At 42.4% G+C, this 11,907-nt stretch overlaps 1 protein-coding gene across 1 annotated transcript; it reads right to left on the bottom strand.

Moving 5' to 3' along the window:
- Positions 1-8,294: 8,294 nt before the first annotated feature.
- On the bottom strand, positions 8,295-11,586 carry LOC104963992 (PDZ domain-containing protein 4-like; the record flags this gene model as incomplete). The annotated part of the gene is made up of 1 exon (XM_010792697.1): positions 8,295-11,586. A coding segment is annotated over one exon (1,929 nt), but the record flags the coding sequence as incomplete, so codon positions are not given.
- Between the last annotated feature and the right edge of the window lie 321 nt (positions 11,587-11,907).

Genomic DNA, 11,907 nt, shown 5'->3' with positions numbered 1-11,907 from the left:
CCTCTCTCCCCCCTCTCAATCCGGGCAGCGTCTGTCTCCTCCCCCTAATCCCTACTCTCTTCCACCCTCTCAATCCAGGCCGGAGAAAGACGTGTCCTCCCCCTCTAATCAGGCTGCTAGGAACGATGTGTCTCTCGCCCCTCTCAACCGGGGCGAGGGGCGTTAGTCTCTTCCTCTTTGTCCTCTATACCACTTCACTCGTCTGTTGGACTTAATTCAATGATCTTTATTCAAAGTCTATTGTCTTTGTAGCTGGGAATCCCTCTAGTGAGAAGTTAACCTCATATACGCTCTTTAGGACTTAAGTTTAACATTCTGCGAATAATTCTAGTGAAGGTATGTAGAATTCTGCATCAGTGGTGAACCTAAAGATTGACGCAATGGAACAGCTGTCAGTTGATAATTGGAGTGTAGCAGAGTAGTTGCTATATGTTATATCTAACAGGAAAAGTAGTATTAAATAATAGCTTAAGATAAAAAAGTCGAGCAGAGCATGGAGAAGCAAAAGTACATTGAATTTTCAGCAACTGCTTGACATGTGACTAGACATAGTGAACGACCATACAAACTTTGATTATTGACATATAAAAACTATGTAAACAATCATATAAACATAAGAAATTCATAAAAACCGTATGAATTTCATATAAAAACCTTAAATTCCATAAAAACCTTAAATTCAATGGCCATTAAAGCCTGAATATGTCGGTGCGGAAAAATACGTAAAAAGCTGCGGACACCGCAATAATATTGACACCGCCCGACTTAGATACCTAAAGAATGTCGATTCGCCGGCTGATCCCCCTGGAGGATTAGATACCTAAATGTCCAATGTCAGGCGTGGAATTGAGATACCGAGATACGGCCAGGCGCCTGCGGGGTGGAAATTCGCCGCCCCGAGTCGTCCTTTTCGACCTCCGGCCTCTTTCTCACTCTGTCCATGCGCGCGTTTTCATTTTTCAACCTTGGCTCTTCTCACCACTGCTCTCCTGTCTTGCTCTCGCGTGGGCCACTCTGCTGGTTGTAAATGCTCTCGCTCTGTCAAACAGGGTAGCACGGCTGACCAACTTTTGGGTGACGACATCTAGTGACGGCCATGCACGCGAGCCTCGCGTGGCAAATTCAAACTTCAACTTTTCACACACACAGACTTTCGCGATACACTATGATCATGTCAGATTTCCGGCCACTCGCTGTCGTAACTCGATATATGACAGATCTACACTTCTGCTTTATCGATAATCTGCGTGTATTCGTTGTCAAAACAAACGGGTGTTTACCAAATACACAAGAAAGCTAAGGAAGGAGGGAGAAACTTTTTTACTGATACAGTGCAACAGAAACTAAAAACGACCAAAAAGTGTCCCTTTTTCTTCAAACAAAATTAAATTTTTTTTGTTTGTAAATTTGGCGTGCCACAACATTCAGATTGTGCAGACTCAACCTCGAACAAACGTCCCCGTATTTTTTATCATAAGTGCGCACCGTTTGTGACTTACACCTTCATCGTGTCTTTTTCTGATATGACGTGAACTATCTCCTCGACACTCAAATCTTCTTGAAGATCTTCTATAACACACATTTCCTCTCTTTACCATTGCGCACCTTATTATTATATATATATATTGAAATTACTTACTATAACACAATAAGACACATACACTGATATTATGTGCCATCCGCTAAAATTCCTCCGCACGTTTAGCTCGCCCTTTATCCACATCGGCCAATGTAACCAAACTGTTTGCTGTTTTTTATATCGTGAGTGTACAAAATGTTTTTTAATTTATATGGTCATTAAACTAACAGTGTTATAGGACGTGAATAGAGATAAGGTTGTGTAACCTGCTACGTTTTGCTGCTATACTGTTATTAAACATGTGGTCTCTCCAATTGTTTCTTTTTTTTGTTTTGTCCGTAGGGTTCGTTGCTGTCACAACAAAACCTGTTTTTGACAAAAAAATTTTTTTTTTTTTTTTACCAAAAATGAAAAATTTTTACATCATTATTGAAAAAATTATAACAAAAAGAAAACGAAGCATTAACAGACAATAAATGACACAACCGCTTTTTTAAACAACCCTCTTTTTTTTTTCACGGACCCAACCTGGAAAAAAAATTTTCTTAAAAAGTTTTGCTTGTTTATTTTAATGCACAAATCGATACAATCAAACTTTTTTTTTATTTTTCTTTTGGAAACTTAGAACTTTTTTTACCCGCCTCGACGGAAAAAAAAGGGGGTGTTCTTTTCCAAAATTTACAGAACACAACTTTAACTTCTGGAAAATTTTCCCAGATAAGAAAAGAGTAACGAAAAACCAGAGAACAAGCTGGAGCAAACAATAGGGTACTTTTTTTTCCCAAGGAAGGAGTAGATTTTGGGTTTTTTTCCCAATTTCTTTCCTTTTTTTTTTGCGTTCCACGATTAATGGTTTTTTTTCGATTTTCGTTTTTTCGATCAGACGGAAATTTCAAAAACGAACAAAAAACATTAAAAAAGGAAAGGAGTAAATTCAGGTTGTTCAAGTTGCTTTCTTTCGGCCTGAATCCCGACATTTTTTTGTTTATGTTTTTCCGGCAAATTAAAAATTTTTGCATTTTTAACACAAAAGAGGGTAAAAAGTGCAAAATTAAAGTTTATTTTTTTCGACTTAACCTTTTTTCAAACCGACTTTTTTCCTGACAAAGAATTTTGTTGTCTCTTCCTTTTTTTAAAAAATGTAATTTTTCTTGTACACTAAAAGTAATTTGTACCGTTTTTTCTTTCTTCCCTTTGTTTTTTTGTATTTTTTTTTACCATTGGTTTTTTTTTAAAAGGAACAAGTCAAATTCCCCTTTTTTACCTGAGGTTTTCCTTTTTTTTTTTTAATAAAAAAAAAGGCATTAAGTCAAAACGGTTAAGAAGGCCAACTATAGGAACAAGTTTTTTTTCTTGTTTCGTAAAAAACGAAAACGAAGACCGTTCCAAAGAACTATTTTACATAAGAACAAAAAAAAAAAAGTGCCCCGGGAGGCGAAGGCCATCGTTAAAAAATAAAAGTCCCAAAAAGGCAGTCAAAAAGGGTAAGGAAACAAACTTGCCGAATATAGAGTCTTACGCGCGCTTACCCTAAAGAAGTTTAAACGCGTGTTTACGACTGAAACCTACTTTCTACTTAATTAATGCAAAAAATCAACTTTCCTCGTTCCTGAAGTGACACCTGGAGTGTTTAGTACACGAATGGTAGTCGTTAATGGTGAAGTTTTGTAGATTTTTCACACTACTTACAAAACCTCAAATCTTTAATCTAAAATTTGACCTATCCTAAAACTGATTTTTGCCTAACTCGATCGAATTGTCATTTTATGTTTTGTAGGTGTCATGCTATAAATCTAAAATCTACAATTACGGCTGTTGGTTGACATAGCATAAAGATTCGATTTTAAACTTTTCGCCGTTGCCGCCAACTACCTAGCCAGGTGTTTTACCCAAGAAGACGTTGTAAACAGAGTGACACACGTCCAACTTTTTACCTTATCCAAAAGGATTTTGTAGAAACTTCACACTATTAATAGTATTTTACTTGTTTTACATTTTATTCAAGAGACGACACATCTGTCATTCAAAAACTACAAAGGTATAGTTCGGCGATATACTCAATGTAAGGCCATTGTGAACCATGACTTTACACTGACAATGTTCGTAGTGCGTATGTTCGGCAGTGACCAGCGATATAATGTCATCCCGATCCGTTCTGATCACCAGATATCGCTTACCCAGCTACAATAAAGTTTGACTTATACTAAGCTACTTAGGCAAATTAACAAATTAGGGTCGGGGTAGGTAGACGAGCGCAGCGAACAAGCTCATCCAGGAACAACAGAAAGGTCCTTAGACATGAACTAATAAATTCACACACCGGGATACGACCGCTCTCCTTACACTGGGCTTTATTAGTAATTCTCATTTATTAGTACGGTATATCAGAGTCAAACCTAGGGGTAAAAGGTATGTCAATAATCAAACAACTTGTCACAATAGTAATTTGTATCAACCTACGGGATTTGAACAAATTTCCGGACACACCGGCCGACATTTGTTCGAGAGAGACCTGCGATTGTGGGGGGGCACACGAATTAGATGTGTTGAGTGTGTCCTCCACCGAAACGTACGCACTGCGTCCTCGTTCTGGTTACCGATAAAAACATTTCGTTCCTTTGGTTGGATTACACCAACAATATCAGACTTCTGAACTACAAAAGCATCACGAAAGACATAGACAAACTGTTTTAGTATAACCACAATGGAACTTCGTACACGAGAACTATCAATAACCCAAATAAGGATAAAAACAGATAGTAATTGCATACACTCTACCGTCCGGGCTAGAGTTGTGCGCTTGTTTGAATTCTCAAGCGAGTATGTCCTTGAACTTCGAGATAACACCACCTAACAGAGCCACGACTTATTCTACACTCCACCGCCATATCTCCCCCCAAAACGTTACTCCCTGGACCCATGTTAGACTGAGGTGGGGGGGTCTCAGAGGTCGGTCAGTATGCTTCGTTATCCCAGCCGTATTAAAAGTTAGTTCATCATGACTTCGGATGAGCTATTTAGTCCGAGTTGTGAGTTTGGACCCCGCAGCCAAGGAGTTTTACTGCTGATCCTTAAAATCAACAGAACCGTGGTTACACTTGTATTTTTTTAGCTGTATTGAATCTTGTGTTTGACGCTGTTTTTGAGGGGACATGCATTTTTTTTGAATAAACTGAGAACATTTTGGGAAGTGTTAAAAACAGGCATTAGTGTTTTTGGTGCTACTTTCCCAGAATTAATATCTGTACCTCTGGCTGTCTCCTCCTTTCCTTTCCCCCCTCTCCTTTTTTTTTGTAAGCGCCCATCCTTTTGACTCCGTATTTTATTCCTTATCATTCCCCCCCCCCCGCCCACCTCGTTCTTTATCTCTCTTTGAACATTAAGGTAACTTCACTGTAACTCACTTTGTCACAATTCATTTTGTTTCCTGGTTTCAAATATTATTATTATTATTATTATTGATATTTCAGACACGCAGTCGTCATGAGTTTGTGTATAAACTTTTCATTTAAATGTTGCCTTTGTTTCTTTTCACTCTTGTTAGAAAAATAAAGGTTTAGAATTGTTTAGGATATGTTGACTCCTTATTTCTCATAAAAAAATGCTTTAAAGGTCACCTATCCATCATGCTATTTTTAGGCAATAGCATAGGTCTCGGATATATAAAAATAAAAAACATGTCTATGAAGTGTTTTGCTCAAAATACCAAACAGATCACCCATTCTAGCGATGCCTCATATCCCTCTATTTCACTTCCTGTTTCAAAAGTGATGATTTGGGGTATAAAGCTTTAAAAAAAAAAAAAAAAGGAGGGGTCTGAGCTCATGCGGGACCCGGCAGCTACCGTCTAAACTAAATGCTGCCGTGATGAAACTCCATATCATGGATTATCAAGGATTATCTCTGAAACAGTATGGAGCTCAAAGGCTTTCTCTCTTGCCGGTTATACCACAAGGTGAGTTCCTTTTTACTTCCTGCTTCTTCACACACATGCTCTCCAGTACAGGTTAGCTCTGAGTGTTAGCGATGCTAATGTAAACACCGACCATATTACGTCCAAAACAGTCGGGCATTGTTTCTGATAGCAACGTTTCTGATTGGCCCGTGGGTCCACATTTCAGATATTACGTCATCTGACGCAAATCTGGATCAGCTCCGTTGTTGCTCCGTTTTTAGAGATCTGGGTACGGAGGAAAAGAGAGAGGGTTTTATTTTCTGACGCTGCGTGAGTTCCCTGACACACCGGGGACACATCTTTATGTATGAAAGACATCAAAAAGTGCATTTTGCATGATAGGTCCCCTTTAAAAAAATGTATAATTAAGGACATCAAACAAATGTATTTAATCATCACAGCATTTATTTGGAAAAGCTTTCACTGGAAAATGGCCGACACACAACAAACGTCACAATATTGAACAAATACACCATGTTTGCTTTGAGTTTTTAAGCAAGTTCATAGAAAGACACATCCACAATTACAGAATGTTAAAGGCTTAAAATACATGGAAAGAAAAACATTTCAGCCTCAATATCAAACATGCATATAAGCCAAATAAAAAAATCAGCTTTTCTTCACAGGGTTTTAGAAATACCCCATTATTGGCTGTTGTTCATTATAGGTATGTTTGCTGTTAGAGCACTTTTAATAAGCAAAATCATCTGTTTTGAGTTAAAAAAAAAAAATACAGGAAAAGTATCGAAAAATCCGCTGACAATGAAGCATTTAACTGGGATTTAATTTGCAAAAATGAGTCTTGATTTCCAATGAACTAGGCTTGTTCACAGTCGACAGTGAAATACATTATTGTGCATACTGACCAAAGCGTCTTTGTCTGGAAGAAGCTTTTTGCAAGTAAAAAAAAAAAGAAGATTTGATGGTTTTCATTTAAATGGCAATTGTACATCGGCGCAAAAACACTTCCATTCGGAGAAACACGCTGCAGCTTAAAACAGAAATGCAAAAATAAAACACAAATTTGCCAAAACATGTAAATGAAGAAACCTCTTCACCGCCAAACGCTGCATATGCAAATAAACATATGCTCCAAGAAGCTCAAAACACAACGGACACCAGGGACACTAAAGGTTGGTGAACGATTTTTCTAAATGCTGTGCACATGTTGGCAAGTTGGTAAAAATGTTTCTTAATTTGCATATTTTTCTGCATCGTTTTTCAAAGTGCGTTTTTCCTCAATGTGTTGGCCCGTTGTAGCGCTTATATTTCAGTAAGCCGACGTACCAATGTACCTTTTTATGAATGAAAAATCAAATGTTTTCTGTGCTTTGTTTGACACACTGTGCCTTTCTCCAAAAAAGTAAGACTAAACGCCCGTCATTTTGTCCGTGCTTCAGCTCGGTACCTTCAGCCTTTTTTCAATTGTTTGAAAGTTGTGCTCTACAGTGAAGTCTGCCTGAAAGAAAGGCACCGCTCAGCTCGTCGTTATCAAAAAGCATCTGTGGTGAGACAATGCCGTCCTGTATCAAAACAAAAGCCGCTTTCACACCAAGTACTTTGCCGTACTTAGTTCCCAGCACTTAGTACCCCCATGGAACTAAGAGCCGATCGCGTTCACACCGGAATAAGTTCCCTGAGGAAAGATTACGCAAATGAAGCCGCTGACGTCACTTCTTCTGCTTTGGGTTTACTGGCAGGCCGCAAACAACTTCACGGCGTATAGAGAGGCGAAGTCCCTCCCTTTCCGGTGGACCTCCATGGGACCTTATTTCGGAAAAATTATGTATTGAAGTCAATGGAGAGAGAAAGATTATCTTTCAATCCCGTTTGAATTGTGCCACGAATTACACATGATGTTTGCCAATTTAAAAGATAATTTTGCATGTAAAAAATAAAAGTTTTTGCCGTAAAACTGCGAAGTAACACTTTTGAAACCGCTCAATGAACTATATCTCTGATCTCGCATAACAACACACGTCACCAAGATGGCCGTCGCTACAGTCTTGCCAAAAAATCACTATCACCACAATGAAACACGTCCAGAAGAATATCATGCAAAGCTGCCTCCCTGCCTTCGATTCTGCCTGAACTGCCTGATCTTTTCAATGTTCAATGTTAACCATTTGTGCAGATAGCATGAAGTAGAAAAAGATCGCTGATGCTAATGTAGCGTTAGCGTTAGCATGTCTCCCCCGGGCTTAAACGGTGTATTATAGAATGATCACACCGGTGTGACAGTACTCTTCAAAGGGTTCACGAAATATGACTACTACTCTTACTGTTTAACATTTTGGGTTACTTAATGTTACTTCATGTTAAGGCTAATAAAAATGACAAGGCTGTAATGCTAACTAACATACTCACTTACGCGACTCTGGGATTTGTAGTCTTTCTAGTTGCGTATTTTTCATAGTCTTATATTTCAACAGTTTTAGGACAAACTGTGACTTTTTTTGACATGGAAATTATTTTTTAAGATTGACAAACATCACATGTGGAATTCATGGCACAATTCAAACGGGATCGAAAGATACGTTTTCTCTCCCCATTGACTTCAATACATAATTTTTCCGAAATAAGGTCCCATGGGCCGGAAGTAGATGGGCGGGACTTCGCCTCTCTATACTGCCACCCGAAGTCCCCGGCCGGAAGTCCCCGGAGTTGGGGACTGGCGTCAGTAGAAGCTGCTGGGACTCCCAATGTAAATCGCCAGAACGCCGACACCTCCTGATCACTAAACTCTGATCGCGCTCATGTTTTTTTTTGTGTTGCCATAAGTTATTGTAGTGTAAAAGTTCTCATGAACTAAGTTCTCTTTTTGGTGTGAACGTAAAATCTCAGGAACTATCAGAACTAAACGGGAAAAGTACTCCGGTGTGAAAGCGCCTAAAAGAGCATTTGTACATGAACACTACAAGAATGAAGACGATTTAACTACATCAACCGGCACACAATGTCCTTTTGAAAAATGTCCTTCAGCAAACGGACTCTAAATATACAGTTTTATGGCACAGAAGTGGCTCTTTGCTCGTGTTCACATTGTTCTCAGCCCCACTTTAGATGTTCCTCTATTCTCTCCTTCATACAAATGTAGAGGCCTGCATAAACTACTTTTGTGCAACGCTCCTCTAATGGCTAAACCGCAGGGGGTGCCATCTCTCCTTTTATATAGGAAGACAGAACTCGAGCGATGATTTCTAAACCCTCTGAATGTGTTGTTTCAAATGCTCGTCTTTCCTCTTCTTGTTTTGTGCATCGACTTTGACATTCAAATCGGAAAAGCTGGTTCAAGTTTCTGTGAAAGATAAAGCGATCACAGTCCTTCCGTGTGAGAGGAGAGGTAAAGCTTTGTGAAAACGTCTGGAAAACCTTTCCTGAGTCCATTCATATGGTTGAAATGGATTCAGCGCATTCAAAAATGATCGCGTGGCTTTTGTAAATCTGCATTTATGTAAAGCATCTGCAGTTTTGAATCTAGAAGATTGTAAATGTGTGCTTTGACTCTGGCAGTTCCCGTCATTAGCTCCCTCCAAATGTTTAGGTTGGGGCCTAATGTGTGCTTCTTTATATTACCTCTTTGCCTGCAAAATACATTTTCGTGCCAAGTTTGACTAAAAGCAGCTCGTGTTCTTCCAATAGTCTCGATCAAAACACATATTTCTCAGCAATCTCGAAACCCATCAGATATTGCTCTGAAGACACAAAGCCTCTTGGGGTAACTAGAGAGTGTCAACAACTGGTTTCCGTGCAAAAACGTCCTTTTCCAGGTGCTTTTCGTTACTTACTGTCCAATTGGCAACTTGAGACGTAAGAAGGAAGTTGCATTCAACAGACAATGACCATTACTGTACAAGTAGTCAAACTACAGTCCAATTTGAAGCTAAATCTTTGTCAGACGATAAGCGCTGGGTTGCAAGATTGCCTTTTTAGTCCAACACATTTAGCATATTTCCCTTCTTACATGAACTGTTAGCTTGTATTCGACCAAAGCTTGCTCTAACGTCACCGGTCATTACTTCTTGGAACACGTCCCACACCAAAATCTTGTCCCGTTGCAGATTCTGCATATGAATACTGAATTGACTCAATCTCTTTGTTACTCTCAGCCTCCCGTCGTATCTCAGACGGTGGTGACGGACAGCAGGGGGTTGTAGACCTTCTTCCCGTCCGCAGACCTGCTCCCGTGGGCCAGCAGCTCCTGAATAGTGATCCAGTTGTCCATGATCCTGCGACTCCTCTTCTTCATGCTTCTGCGGTGGCACAGTTCCAAAATGGTGGTGGGCTCTTGCTGCTGGGTCTCCCCTTGCTGACCTCCACCACCTCCTTGATCTCTATCACGCTCCTTCAAACAGTCCAATCGGCTCTGCATCATGAACTCCCGACGCCTCCTTTGCTCGCGGGCTTTCTGAAGCTGCTGTTTACGTTCTTCTTTGCTCCAGTAGCGCCCCATCTTCATCTCGCTCACGGCGTCGTCGTCAGTCGTCATGCCGCTGCGTTCCTCTCTGATCTTCATGGCGCGGGCCTTCAGGAGGCGATCCCTCACCGGACGCTTGGCCACGTAACGAGACCCGTCGCTGCGGATCTTCACCTTCCACTCCATGCGAGGCGAGGCAGGCGGCAGCGGGGGAGGGGGAGGGGACCAGGGCACCTGAGCGACGTCTTTACAGGTGCTTCCCAAACTCATCGGGCTGTCGTCGCCCCAGGTATCCATGAGTTGCTCGGAGGCGGAGGGCGACCGCAACTGCATGCAGCTCAGGTAGTGCTGCTGGGGCTTGGTGTCACGGCGGGATAGGTAGGGGCTGTTTTCAGCGCTGTATCCTCCAGACCTCTCACCTGTGGGTTTGAGATTACGTTTGACTTCTCCATCTGAGCCCCGTCTGGTTCCTCGATCCCGGGACAAAGACCCGACCTTAACTCCTGGGCTGGATGTCTTAGCGTCGGCTCGCTTCCTGTGAGAGTGCGGGGAGTACGTTTGGTTCAGGTTTGCTTGAGTCTTGTCGCCCCTCGTCCCCCTCTCTTTGTGCCTTGCAGAGGCTGGAAGAGGCCCACCTGTCGCAGGGACAAGAGGCTCTCCTCCCTCCAGACTCTGAGTGGAGGGTGACGGGTGTTGATCGTTGACCAGAGGAGTGCTCCTGCAGCTTTCCCCTCCGGTGTTGTAGGCGCTCGTGCTGTCCTTATCCGAGCGTTCCCTCTCTGGGAGCTCGTTAATGTCCGACAGCGCGTGGTGGCACGGCTCCTCGTCGACCAAACTCCCGTCCAACCGTCCGGCTCCGAGTCCACTCGCTCCGTTCTTCTCCTCTTGCGGCCACGCCTTCATGCAGCGCTCCCTCAGCTGCTGCATCTTCTGCGCCCTCAGGATGTTACGACACTTGAACTCCAGGTGGCGCAGCTCCTCTTCCAGGAGGGCCATCTCGTGCTGCGTCAGGCTCTCGTTCCTGTTCACATCCAGCGAGACCCCACCGCCTCCTTCGCCTTCTTCTTGTTCGAGCCCCTGACCCTCCAGAAGCATCAGAGCATTGCTGTTCTTCTCGTAGTAACACTTGATCTCCAGGAGCTCCTTGTAACGCTCGCACTCCTCCTCGGTGAGCCCGGGCATCATCATCCTCACGGGATCGGCCGCATAAGTCCGCTCCACGTGCTCGAATCCTCCACAGTCCAGTCCTAAGAGGGAGTCTGTGCTGAACTGGAGGTCCTGGGAGTGCAACAAGGGTGGTGTATCCTCTCTTCCGGAGAGAAACTTCCGCATGCTGCCGGGGGTGTTGGTTGTGTTGGTGTTGGAGGCGCTGGTGTGATCGTCACCCAGGAGGTCGTGTTCTGAGGACTCCTCGTAGCGAGTGCTTTCGTCCGTTCGACCTACACCGCTGTCCAGCTCCTGGCTGTTGCTCAGCACCGCGTGCAGCAGATCAGGTGAGTCTCGGTTAAGAGAGCGATGGAGTAAACCTCCACCTGCAACACCGCCCAGAACGGAGGTCCTCGCTCTGCTGGGAAGGTGGTCAGCGTTGTCCACCGGCTCCAAGTCCAACTCGTCTGGATCCAGCTGGTTGTCGTTCTGGGAGTAATGGTGAAATGTGGTCGATGGCAGAAGGTGTAAAGTTGGAGAGACAAACAAAGGAAAAGTATTTAGTTAGACTTGTTGAAATGCTTATATGCGATGTCAAATCCAATGCATTTATTAATATAGGGCTTTTTCCAGTCTTTACAACTGGAGAAAGTGCTTTTACAAATACAAGTGACACAGACAGGCACAGGTGGCTGAACTTGGTCGAATGGCAGAAGGCGTAAAGTTGACCAGACAAATGACTAGTATTTTGTCAGACAACGTTTAACACGACTTGTGAAATAAACGCTTTTGTAATACATGCTGCTACTT

This window comes from Notothenia coriiceps, unplaced genomic scaffold, assembly GCF_000735185.1.
Source record: "Notothenia coriiceps isolate Sejong01 unplaced genomic scaffold, NC01 NC01_scaffold00001831, whole genome shotgun sequence".
Taxonomy (NCBI): domain Eukaryota; kingdom Metazoa; phylum Chordata; class Actinopteri; order Perciformes; family Nototheniidae; genus Notothenia; species Notothenia coriiceps.
The sequence above is the reverse complement of the archived record's forward strand: the minus strand, read 5'-3'. Positions and strand labels throughout refer to the sequence as shown.